The sequence below is a fragment of the Ovis aries genome, chromosome 6, assembly GCF_016772045.2.
Source record: "Ovis aries strain OAR_USU_Benz2616 breed Rambouillet chromosome 6, ARS-UI_Ramb_v3.0, whole genome shotgun sequence".
Classification (NCBI taxonomy): Eukaryota; Metazoa; Chordata; class Mammalia; order Artiodactyla; family Bovidae; genus Ovis; species Ovis aries.
In genome coordinates, this window is record NC_056059.1 from 85,872,197 (window position 1) to 85,886,139 (window position 13,943).

At 36.5% G+C, this 13,943-nt stretch overlaps 1 protein-coding gene across 2 annotated transcripts in view; it reads right to left on the minus strand.

The window, feature by feature from the left end:
* Positions 1–4,763: 4,763 nt before the first annotated feature.
* LOC101119640 (UDP-glucuronosyltransferase 2A1) overlaps positions 4,764–13,943 on the minus strand; it is a 55,868-nt gene continuing 46,688 nt past the window's right edge. For both annotated transcript variants that reach the window (XM_015096540.3, XM_012180096.4), the window contains 3 exons: positions 13,430–13,517; positions 12,793–13,012; positions 4,764–6,239 (listed from right to left, as the gene is read on the minus strand). In XM_015096540.3, the coding sequence (XP_014952026.1) occupies positions 5,960–6,239; positions 12,793–13,012; positions 13,430–13,517 (588 nt within the window). In that variant the 3' untranslated portion in view covers positions 4,764–5,959. The remainder of the gene's footprint in view (positions 6,240–12,792; positions 13,013–13,429; positions 13,518–13,943) is intronic.

Genomic DNA, 13,943 nt, shown 5'->3' on the forward strand with positions numbered 1-13,943 from the left:
CTGTACTCCAAAGCCAAATTTGCCTGCTACTCCAGGTGTTTCCTGACTTCCTACTTTTGCATTCCAGTCCCCTATAATGAAAAGGACATCTTTTTTGGGTGTTAGTTCTAAAAGGTCTTGCAGGTCTTCACAGACCTGTTCAACTTCAGCTTCTTCAGTGTTACTGGTCAGGGCGTAGACTTGGATTACCATGATATTGAATGGTTTACCTTGGAAATGAACAGAGATCATTCTGTCATTTTTGACATTGCATCCAAGTATTGCATTTCAGATGCTTTTGTTGACCATGATGGTTACTCCATTTCTTCTAAGGGATTCCTGCCCACAGTAAAGGATATAATTGCCGTCTGAGTTAAATTCACCCTTTTCAGTCCATCTTAGCTCACTGATTCCTTGATTCAGCAGTGCAGTGGCTGTGACGGCACAGGAGCAGAGGGGAGGAGTTACCCCACATTCAAGGCCAAGGGCGGCTGCCGAGAGGAGCTACTGCATTCAAATGGGTATATCTTTTCTTGTCTCCTTTGCCTTTATCTTCTTTTCTTTTCTTAGCTATTTGTAAGGCCTCCTCAGAAAACCATTTTGACTTGTTGCCTTTCTTTTTCTCAGGGATGGTTTTGATCACTGCCTAGGGAACAATGTTGTGAACGTTCATCCATAGCTCTTTAGACACTCTGTCTATCCTACCTATTCCTTTGAAACTATTTGTTCATTCCACTATATAATCATAAGGAATTTTATTTAGGTCATACCTGAATGGCATAGTGGTTTTTCCTACTTTCTTCAATTTAAGTCTGAACTTTGCAATAAGGAGCTCATGACCTGAGCCACATTCAGCTCTAGGTCTTGTTTTTGCTGACTGTATAGAGGTTTTCCATCTTTGGTTGTGAAGAATATAATCAATCTGATTTTGGTACTGACCATCTGGTGATGTCCATGTTTAGAATTGTCTCTTGTGTTGTTGTAAAAGTGTGTTAGCTATGACCAATGTGTTCTCTTGGCAAATTTCTGTTATCGTTTTCCTTGCTTCATTTTGTACTCCAAGGCCTAACTTGTCTCATTCCAGGTATCGCTTGGCTTCCTACTTTTGCATTTCAGTCTCTTGTAATGAAAAGGACATCTTTTTTTAGTGTTAGTTCTCGAAGGTCTTGTCAGTCTTCCTAGAACCATTCAACTTCAGCTTCTTCAGCATTTGTGGTTGTGGCATAGACTTGGTTTACAGTGATGTTGAATGGTTTGCCTTGGAAATGAACTGAGATCATTCTGTCATTTTTGAGACTGCTCGAGTACTGAATTTTGGACTCTTGTTGACTATGAGAGCCTCTCCCATTAGGAAGCTTGCACAAGCCTCTCATCCTCATCCATCAGAGGACAGAGAGAATGGAAACCACAGAAATCTAATCAAAATGATCACAAAGGTCACAGCCTTATATAACTCAATGAAATTATGAGCCATGTTGTGTAGGGTCACCCAAGGCAGATAGGTCATGGTGGAGAGTTCTGGCAAAACACCATCCACTGATGAAGGGAATGTCATTCTTGCCTTGAAAATCCTATGAAAGTATGAAATGGCAGTAAGATACGAAAGTGAAAGATGAACTCCCAACATTGGTAGGTGTCCAATATGCCACTGGAGAAGAGTGGAGAAATGGCCCCAGAAAGAATACAGAGGCTGAGCCAAGCAGAAATGAAGCCCTGTTGTGGATGTGTTTGGTGGTGAAAGTAAAATCCTATGCTGTATAAATAATAAACTTCTTAAATTATTTTCATAGCCATGCTTTCTTAAAGTTATGACTCTTTCCTTTGTTCTTTGTGTGGAAAACTGCCATATCTTTCTGCATTTTTCTGCTATGAACATGACTATTCCTATTTATTTATCGGCAATGGAGATTATAGTATGTGCCCATTAAAAGTTCCTATCAGACAGTAATTTTTCATAAAGAAAAATACAGTGTTTATCTTGTTAACTATCACATCCCCTAAAAGAGCACACTGAGTCTCCAAAATATTTCCATATTTTCTCTAAAAATATTTGCTGAATAAATGAGTGAATGAAATAAATATCAGATTTCAAACTTATTTCTAGTAGTTTCTCATTAGCATATATGTGCTGGTTTCAGTTGCTCAGTCATGTTCAACTCTTTGCAACCCCATGGACTGTAACCCATCAGGCTCCTCTGTCCATGGGGATTCTCCAGGCAAGAAACTGGAGTGGGTTGCCATATCCTACTCCAGGGGATCTTCCCAATCCAGGAATTGAACCAGGGTCTCCTGCATTACAGGTGGATTCTTTACCAGCTGAGTTATGGAGAAGCCCTGTATTAGCATGCATAATTTTGAGTAAATATCAAGCAAACATGTAACGAAATATGCATAGTTATATATAAACATCCTCTTTTCACTTACTGTTTTAAATTAATATATTTCCATAAAGTTATATTAAATGCATATAACTTACTCATTCTAATAAAGTGAACATGTCTGTATGAGAGGGTTGTAAGTACTAGAGAAATGTACATAAATCACCAAACAAAACAGCTGAAGAAAATTATTCAATGAATTTTAATACTCATATAATTTTTCAGAGCTGTTCACTTTATTGAACTGTTATTACTTCTCATGATTATTCAATTAATAACTTTTAAAATTTTAAGTAAATGATTGTATCTGTAAAATTGAATGCATTGGTCTCTTTCTTAATAATTCATGTTTACTTTGAAATTAATGTATTCTAACAAGTTCCTTGGTTTTATACCAGGTGTCAATTAGAATGTTTATTTCATAATTGTTCATCCCTTCATTCTTGAAGCATCATCCTCTCCTGGTTTTCTAAGAAAGAACCCCCAGTTTTGTTCCTAATAACTAGTCATTCTTCCTTATTCTCGCTTCAAAGTGTCCTCTGAATCTGCTCATAATGGTGATCTTGGAATGCTTTAGTTATTCTTCATTTGTCTCCCCAGACCTAATAGCCTCAATTTTATTTTCAAATTTTGTATCTCAGGATGCTCACATCTGTGTACTGTATTAATTGAATTCTTCTGCTCTGTAGCTTCTAGCTGGATTTAGGCAATGGGGGAAAGATAGTAATTATATTTCACCATTCTCTTCCTGGTTTGAGACCACGTCTTCAGTAATTGCTTTGTGCTTCCATTTCTACATCTTTGACCATCTGTTTCTTCCTCCATAGTTTCAATTCTCACTAAAGATAGCAGTAACATTCTAAGAGATTAGTGAGATTCTCAGGCAAAGGAAGAAACCTGTAGATAACTAGAGTCAGAAAGGGAGCTACCAGGTGAGCAGCAGCTATGGAGCTGAAGTTAGTCCTATATGTAATGGGTATCCAATCTCAGAAACCAAATAGGTGCTTGCACTTAGATAGTGTTCATGGCCAGCTGGCCAGGAATAGCCAGCACAGCTCTCATGAGACCTAAACTATTTGCTACATTCTAACTGGCAAAAATAAATTGAGAATAGAGCAAACAAAGATCTGTTCTCAAAACATGATTGTTAAAGTCAAAACATATCAGGATGACTCACCTTTTTAGAAAGATAACATTTAACAAATACATATTCAGTCTTCACAATAAATCTATAGAATTTATTTGCCTTTTCAGTATTTTACATTTTTGAGTGTGTGTGCACGTGTGCTCACTCATATCCAACTCTTCACGACCCCATGGACTGTAACCCACCAGGCTCCTCTGTCCATGGGATTTCCTGCGCAAGAATGTTGGAGCAGGTTGCCACTTCCTACTCCAGGGATCTTCTCGACGCAAGGATGGAACCCGAGTCTCTTGTATCTCCTGCACTAGCAGGCAGATTTTTACCACTATACCACCTGGGAGGCCCCCTATTCAAGAGGAAATACTTCAGTGATATAATTATTTTTAAATTGGAGGTAACTTTCGATATACCATATTAAAATAAATAAAAGTTTTTAAAAGTTCAGTAAGCTGGTGGATGCCATTTTTCTTTCAGTTATATATCAAATATTGAAATTAAAACTTTAATTAAACATGTCATTAAGTTTATAATGGATAAAGAAAGTAAAATATTTAATGCATTTGTTAAATTAATGCAAAGGTGAATCCAATATAACTATTCCTCTTTAGTGCTTTGCATTGATACATATTTACTACAGCGTATAGTTGGTTGAGGGGCTTCCTTGGTGGCTCAGTGGTAAAGAATCTGGCTACGAGGCAGGAGATTTGGGTTCAATACTTGGGTCAAGAAGATGCCCTGGAGAAAGAAATCCCAACCCACTCCAGTATTCTTGCTTGGGAAATCCCATGGACAGAGGAACCTGGAAGGCTATGGTCCATCGGGTTGCAAAAGAGTCAGACATGACTTAACAAGAACAGTCTTTTGGACTCTGTGGGAGAGGGAGAGGGTGGGATGATTTGGGAGAATGGCATTGAAACATGTATAATATCATATATGAAATGAATCGCCAGTCCAGGTTTGATGCATAATACTAGATGTTTGGGGCTGGTGCACTGGGATGACCCAGAGGGATGGTACAGGGAGGGAGGAGGGAGGGGGATTCAGGATGGGGAACATGTGTATACCTGTGGCGGATTCATGTTGATGTATGGCAAAACCAATACAATATTGTAAAGCAATTAACTCCAATTAAAATAAATAAATTTATATTTAAAACAGCAGCAACAATCCTTGGTTGAATAGGTTTGTAAACATCTCATATCCTTGAACAACTAATTGATGCATTTAAATTTATTGAAAATAGAGACTGAAAACTAGTATAATAATTGTATCAGTCGAGTATTTATTTTTTGACATAAAATGACACTTTTGATTATAGTGGCTATAGATTATGAGCATTAACAATTTTTAAATATAATGAATCAGATCTTAACTTCAAGATTATCCATTGTACTATAAATTACAATTTTCATAAAATCATTAAAATGTTTTCTATATTTCTTGCTATTTTTTCTAAAAATTATCTGTTCTTCCTTAACATACTGTTGACATTCTCTGCCCCTGAGAAAAAATAACCAATAATTCAATAGATCTCTTGCTTGAAGGCAGTGTTCAGTCTCTTGCACAAAACGGTACACAAGAATATTTTCTGACTAAAGTCAGGAATATAAGTATGGTTATCTATGTGTTTAATGAAAATCTGTAGATTTTCACTGTCCCTGGTGTGATATGCCATCACAGTTATTATCAATTCATGCTCTGACCTCAGTAACACTTGGCAAGCAGAAAGTCTTTTATGACAAATAAAATCATTAGTCTTCTTGTAATAGACTAGTCTCCTATCATGGTTTTCTAATGTGTATGTTCTAGCTAATATTGTGAATTTTATTCTCTGTGTTCTCTGCATCTATCAGCTCTGACTTACATTTGTGTAAGTACATTATATTTTCCTCAGGATTCAATATATTGTCAATCAGCATATAACTTAAAGTTAAAAATAAAGAAAAAATTGATATTATGAATGAAAGTGAAAGCGTTAGTCACTCAGTCATATCCAGCTCTATGCAACCCCATGGTCTGTATCTGGCCCACCAGGCTCCTCTGTCCGAGGAATTCTCCAGGCAAGAATACTGGAGTGGGTTGCCATTCCCTTCTCCAGGGGATCTTCCCAGTCCAGGGATCTTCCCAGTCCAGGGATCAAACCAGGTCTCCCACACTGCAGGAAGATTCTTTACCTTCTGAGCCACCATGGAAGCCTGATACTATGAATAGATAAACATAAAATTATTTGTGTACCTTTCTTAGGAATGTTTGAGGAAGAGAGTAAAGCCAGCTGGGAAAAGATAAAGAAAGAATGGAACATGACCATGGTTAATGCTATTGTTGAATTCTAGAATTTATATCTATGTTAAGGTAGAGAGGAATGTAATTTTGGAAATAGGATAAAGATATGTTTAAGGTCATTGTGGCTAGAATAAACAGAATTGCCCATGCAAGCCTTTGGCAAACTTAGAAAGATCTATTCTCTTTTTTTCTTCTTTCCTGTTTTACCAAATTTTCGACAAGAAAACAGACAACATTTTGTGACCAAGAATACAGCTGTTGCCACACAGGCTAGCAGGAAACAGATCACATCCAGAGAATGGTACTGGTACCAGGTGAGGTTGTGGGCGGCTGGCCTCAGGTGCTTGGCTCCTTTGTGGCGCATGACAAATTCAATCCAGAAGACTGCTCGGTCCAGGGGCTTTACAGGCTGATCATGGTGAATCATTTTTAACCTCATAGCATTCTCTTTATAACTGGTAGGCAAAAACATAGAAATTATAGAATTTTGATTTCATATAAGGTAAGTATAGTAATATTTCCTAGCTTTTCTCCTAAAGCTTTATCTCCACAGTCATGACTCTAATTCATACATTACAGTCTGTTAGGAGGACTCCTCCCTTCATAGCTAAAAGAACTTTACACGTACAATTTTCAATATTTTTTAAAAATTAAATTGTTCCTGTACTTAACTGTATACATGTATACATAAGGTAGAAAGAATAATTAATTAAAGGTCTTACCCTATAGATATCAATTAGGTCTAACTGGTCTATTGTATCATTTAAAGTTTGTGTTTCCTTGTTAATTTTCTGTTTAGTTGATCTATCCATAGGTGTGAGTGGGCTATTAAAGTCTCCCACTACTGTGTTATTGTTAATTTCCCCTTTCATACTTGTTAGCAGTTGTCTTACATATTGCAGTGCTCCTATGTCGGGTGCATATATATTTATAATTGTTATATCTTCTTCTTGGATTGATCCTTTGATCATTATGTAGTGTCCTTCTTTGTCTCTTTTCACAGCCTTTGTTTTAAAGTCTATTTTATCTGATATGAGTATTGCTACTCCTGCTTTCTTTTGGTCTCTGTTTGTGAGGAATATCTTTTTCCAGCCCTTCACTTTCAGTCTGTATGTGTCCCCTGTTTTGAGGTGGGTCTCTTGCAAACAACACATATAGGAGTCTAGTTTTTTTATCCATTCAGCCAGTCTTTGTCTTTTGATTGGGGCATTCAACCCATTTACATTTAAGGTAATTATTGATAAGTATGATCCTGTTGCCATTTACTTTATTATTTTGGGTTCGAGTTTATACACCCTTTTGTGTTTCCTGTCTAGAGAATATCCTTTAGCATCTGTTGGAGAGCTGGTTTGGTGGGCATTTCACCCCAAAACAATGAATTTCACCTTTTCTCAAGTGCACACAGAAACTTCTCCAGGATAGATCATATCCTGGGCCATAAATCTAGCCTAGGTAAATTCAAAAAAACTGAAATCATTCCAAGCATCTTTTCTGACAACAATGCAGTAAGATTAGATGTCAATTACAGGAGAAAAACTATTTAAAATTCCAACATATGGAGGCTGAACAGCACACTGCTGAATAACCAACAAATCACAGAAGAAATCAAAAAAGAAATCAAAATATGCATATAAATGAATGAAAATGAAAATACAACAACCTAAAACCTGTGGGACACTGTAAAAGCAGTGCTAAGGGGAAAGTTCATAGCAATACAGGCATACCTCAAGAAACAAGAAAAAAAGTTAAATAAATAACCTAAGTCTACACTTAAAGCAACTAGAAAAGGAAGAAATGAAGAACCCCAGAGTTAATAGAAGGAAAGAAATCTTAAAAAGTAGGGCAGAAATAAATGCAAAAGAAACAAAAGAGACCATAGCAAAATCAACAAAGCCAAAAGCTGGTTCTTTGAAAGGATAAATAAACTGACAAACCATTAGCCAGACTCATCAAGAAACAAAGGGAGAAGAATAAAATCAATAAAATTAGAAATGAAGATGGAGAGATCACAACAGACAACACAGAAATACAAAGGATCATAAGAGACTACTATCAGCAATTATATGCCAATAAAATGGACAACGTGGGAGAAATGGTCAAATTCTTAGAAAAGTACAACTTTCCAAAATTGAACCAGGAGGAAATAGAAAATCTTAACAGACCCATCACAAGTATGGAAATTGAAACTGCAACCTGAAATCTTCCAGCAAACAAAAGCCCAGGTCTAGACAGCTTCACAGCTGAATTCTACCAAAAATTTAGAGAAGAGCTAACACCGATCCTACTCAAACTCTTCCAGAAAATTGCAGAGGAAGGTAAACTTCCAAACTCATTCTATGAGACCACCATCACCCTAATACCAAAACCTGACAAAGATGTCACAAAAAAGAAAACTACAGGCCAATATCACTGACGAACATAGATTCAAAAATCCTCAACAAAATTCTAGCAATCAGAATCCAACAACACATTTAAAAGATAATACACCATGACCAAGTGGGCTTTATCCCAGGAATGCAAGGATTCTTCAATATCCACAAATTAATCAATGTAATACACCACATTAACAAATTGAAAAATAAAAGCCATATGACTATCTCAATAGATGCAGAGAAAGCCTTTGACAAAATTCAACATCCATTTATGATAAAAACTCTCCAGAAAGTAGGAATAGAAGGAACATACCTCAACATAATAAAAGCTATATTTGACAAACCCACACCATTATCCTCAATGGTGAAAAATTGAAGGCATTTCCCCTAAAGTCAGGAACAAGATGAGGGTGCCCACTCTTACCACTACCATTCAACATAGTTCTGGAAGTTTTGGCCACAGCAATCAGAGCAGAAAAATAAATAAAAGGAATCCAAATTGGAAAAGAAGAAGTAAAACTCACTGTTTGCAGATGACATGATCTTCTACATAGAAAACCCTAAAGATTCCACCAGAAAATTACTAGAGCTAATCAATGAATATGGTAAAGTTGCAGGATATAAAATCAACACACAGAAATCCCTTGCATTCTTATACACTAATAATGAGAAAACAGAAAGAGAAATTAAAGAAACAATTCCATTCACCATGGCAATGAAAAGAATAAAATACTTAGGAATATATCTACCTAAAGAAACTAAAGACCTATATATAGAAAGCTATAAAACACTGGTGAAAGAAATCAAAGAGGACACTAATAGATGGAGAAATATACCATGTTCATAGATTGGAAGAATCAATATAGTGAAAATGAGTATACTACCCAAAGCAATCTATAGATTCAATGCAATCCCTATCAAGCTACCAGCGGTATTTTTCACAGAGCTAGAACAAATAATTTCACAATTTGTATGGAAATACAGAAGACCTCAAATAGCCAAAGCAATCTTGAGAAAGAAGAATGGAACTGGAAGAATCAACCTGCCTGACTTTAGGCTCTACTACAAAGCCACAGTCATCAAGACAGTATGGTACTGGCACAAAGACAGAAATACAGATCAATGGAACAAAATAGAAAGCCCAGAGATAAATCCATGCACCTATGGACACCTTATCTTTGACAAAGGAGGCAAGAATATACAATGGAGAAAAGACAATCTCTTTAACAAGTGGTGCTGGGAAAACTGAGCAACCACTGGTAAAAGAATGAAACTATAACACTTTCTAACACCATACACAAAAATAAACTCAAAATGGATTAAATATCTAAACGTAAGACCAGAAACTATAAAACTCCTAGAGGAGAACATAGGCTAAACACTCTCAGACATAAATCACAGCAGGATCCTCTATGACCCACCTCCCAGAATAGTGGAAATAAAAGCAAAAATAAATAAATAGGACCTAATTAAGCTTAAAAGCTTCTGCACAACAAAGGAAACTATAAGCAAGGTGAAAAGACAGCCTTCGGAATGGGAGAAAATAGCAAATGAAGCAACTGACAAACAACTAATCTCAAAGATATACAAGCAACTTATGCAGCTCAATTCCAGAAAAATAAATGACCCAATCAAAAAATGGGCCAAAGAACTAAATAGACATTTCTCCAAAGAAGACATGCAGATGGCTAACAAACACATGAAAAGATGCTCAACGTCACTCATTATCAGAGAAATGCAAATCAAAACCATAATGAGATACCATTTCACGCCAGACAGAATGTCTGTGATCCAAAAGTCTGCAAGCAATAAATGCTGGAGAGGGTGTGGAGAATAAGGAACCCTCTTACACTGTTGGTGGGAATTCAAACTAGTACAGCCACTATGGAGAACAACATGGAGAGTCCTTAAAAAACTGGAAATAAAACTGCCTTATGACCCAGCAATCCCACTGCTGGGCATACATACCTAGGAAATCAGAATTGAAAGAGACACGTTTACCCCAATGTTTGTCGCAGCACTGTTTATGATAGCCAGGACATGGAAGCAACCTAGATGTCCATCAGCAGATGAATGGATAAGAAAGCTGTGGTACATATACACAATGGAGTGTTATTCAGCCATTAAAAAGAATACATTTGAATCAGTTCTATTGAGGTGGATGAAACTGGAGCTGACTATACAGAGTGAAGTAAGCCAGAAAGAAAAACACCAATACAGCATACTAACACATATATATGGAATTTAGAAAGATGGCAATGATAACCCTGTATGCGAGACAGCGAAAGAGACACAGATGTATAGAACAGCCTTTTGGACTCTGTGGGAGAGGGCGAGGGTGGGATGATTTGGGAGAATGGCACTGAAACATGTATAATATCATATAAGAAACAAATCGCCAGTCCAGGTTCGATGAAGGATACAGGATGCTTGGGGCTGGTGCACTGGGATGACCCAGAGGAATGGTATGGGGATGGAGGTGGGAGGGGGATTCAGGATGGGGAACACGTGTATACCCGTGGCGGATTCATGCTGATGTATGGCAAAACCAATACAATATTGTAAAGTAATTAACCTCCAATTAAAATAAATAAATTTAAATTTTAAAATAAGTAAATAAAAGTCTTACCCTGAAAATTCCTTTCCAAACACATTTCTCTCTCTTTTCCATGGATGTTTATTATTACCACTGCTTTGTAGTTTTACCCTGTTTGCATATAGTTTGCATGCTTTTGAACTTTAAATAAGAAATATCATCTTATATGTATTTTTAAGAAGTTGCTTTTCTTGCTCAGTATTGTATGTGAAATTTTTCTGTATTGATGGTTTATTCATGGTTTATTTTTTACTACTGTGTAGTATTGCATTAGATATATACATCGTGATTTACACAGCAACCCTATTCATAGTGAGGTATTTCAGTTTCTTTTTCTATTATACACCATGTTGCTCTTATACACATGTTACACTTGTGGCATGTTCAAGCTCACAAAGCAAAGGCAAGAGTTTCTCTAGAAGTGAAATTTCACATTGTTCATGACTTTGATGTCACTGTGTGTGTTAATTGCTCAGTCGTGTCCGACTCTGCGACCCCATGGACTGTAGCCCACCAGATCCTCTGCCCATGGGATTCTCCAAGCCAAGAATACTGGAGTGAGTTGCCATTTCCTTCTCCAAGGCATTTTCCTGATCCAGGGATCAAACCCAGGTCTCCTGCATTGCAGGCAGATGCTTTACCATCTGAGTTACTACTGCTGCTACTACTGCTGCTAAGTTACTTCAGTCGTGTCTGACTCTGTGCGACCCCATAGATGGGAGCCCACCAGGCTCCCCCATCGCTAGGATTCTCCAGGCAAGAATACTGGAGTGGGCTGCCATTTCCTTCTCCAATGCATGAAAGTGAAAAATGAAAGTGAAGTCGCTCAGTCATATTCAACTCTTAACGACCCCATGGACTTGCAGCCTACCAGGCTCCTCCGTCCATGGAATTTTCCAGGCAGGGGTACTGGATTGGGGTGCCATTGCCTTCTTCCAAGATGGTTACATCAATTTATACTTTTAAGAAAAGTTCTTGAGGATTTCAGTTGTTCCATATTCTGGTCAAAAGCTTTGCCAGATTTCTTAATTTGTTTTTTTTCCAGTCTGGTAAATATAAAATGTTATCTCCTGGTTTTAGTTTGACTTTATCTATTTATGGATGAGATTTTAATGAACAAATGCATATAACCAATTCATATTTCCTTTTCTGCAAATTTCTTGTTCAAACTTTTCCTTACTTTTCTATTAGATTTTTATTTTTTCTGATTAGTTTTTAGGAGCAATTTTTAATAATCTATATAGTAATCTTCTGTTCATTATCTGAGTATTAAAAATCTCCTTCCAGTTGAAGAAAAAGGTAAGTATAGGATGCACGTCACATGCTATATGAACCTAAAGCCACAGGTATGTTAAAAAAAATGTTAATTCTTGCTGTGACATGAACTTTGCTGGTCACATAGCATGTTAAGAGTTACAAGGAGGGGAGTGTAAGAAATACATTCTTTACAGAATATGGTAAAACACAAACATTAAAAAAGATAGAGTAAGTCAATTGTAAATGAACTGCCTCATTTTTCCAAGAATGGATTTTGGCCTTGTGTGACTTCTAGTTTCCAAATTACTCCAGATCAAGATTGCAAATAACCCTATACTGAGAGAAAATACCCACTAGGAAGTCCATAAGCAGATTGTCCAAGAAAAGATCTGAGAATTTATGTAATTGCCATTATTTTTTTTAAGGCACTAATAGAATATTTGTAATCTTGGTTTTGTTTTACAATTTCAGCCAAAAGCTTCAGCAGTTTGGGAGAGGAAATAATAAAATGGTTCTCATGTGATATGTTTTAGTTGTTATTTATATTTGAAAATACACTAGTTTAAAATGAATGAAACCTTGGACATTTTTGAGTATCACAGGTAAAATAATTAAAGATAAGCCTTTAACAGTGGTAGTACTGTGGGGCAACTAAACCTGCAGACCACAACTACTGAGTTTGTGAGAGGCAATGAAGACCCCGCACAGCCAAACACACACACACACACACACACACACACACACACACACACACACACACACACATAAAATCGTAGTACTTACGAAGGCTCGTTAATGACTGTTCTCAAGGCATTGAGCAAATCTGCACTTGTCATTGTGTTTATATTCACTTCCACAGCCGCTCCTTTGGCCTTCATGTGAGCAATGTTGTCAGGCTGATCAGCAAACATTGGGACTCCCACCATAGGCACCCCATGATAGATAGCTTCATAGATCCCATTGGTTCCACCATGAGTGATAAACGCTTTTGCTTTGGGATGACCTAGATTGGAGATTAGACGAGATGCGGGTGAGGATTTCGGGATACATGAAAGATTAACAGAACTGCAGAAAGACATGGGGTAAAAACTCTTGGATAACTCAATGAAGAAGGCAATATTTTCTATGAAAGCTGAGAACATGGGTAATTTCTACCTCAAAAATACCATGATCCCTGAAAAAGGCAAAATTAATCCCCTTTACATTGTCTGGAAAGACTTATTGAAAAGGTAATAGCTGAACTGAGATTGAAATTTAAAGAATGATGAGAGTCTTAAATGAAGATCCCCTTTTGAGAATCAGAGGAAGTATCAATCTATAAAATTAATGACCAATTCTTTAATTATATTTGCTTCAAAAGTGCAAGTAAAATGTGGAAATTTAAATATTTAACTTGTTTATTGAATTTCCTTGGTCTTACCAAGAAGATCATTCTGTGGTATCCAATCATAGAGCCGAGTATTGGCTCCTAACGTGGCAGGTTTCTTTCCTTTGTATCTCCATAAAACCTGTGGAAGACAGTGCTTTAATTGTGAAGTAAAAACAAACAAACAAACAAAATTAAGGCATTTTAAGGCTATAGAGCTATTTAGAAATCACATAGTCCGTACCAGTTTTTTTATTTCTTTCTTTTGCTATTTGAAAGCCTGTGCTGAGGTGTTATATGAAGTAAACAGAAGTTTATAAAAGGTTCAAACAATGGACATGTTCATGTGTATCTTTTACAGCAGTTAACTTTAACTTAAAAATCATAAACAACAAATATGAAGAAAATTTTCCAAGAAAAAGTCTATACCAAAATCTGAAATCAGCAAATACCACTTGATATTCTGAAAGGGTAAATTAAAATTATAATTTGCAAGTTTTTTTTTTTAATTTAAGAGAACTAGATCATGTTCTAAGAATTTTTTTTATATTCAAGATATATCATATTT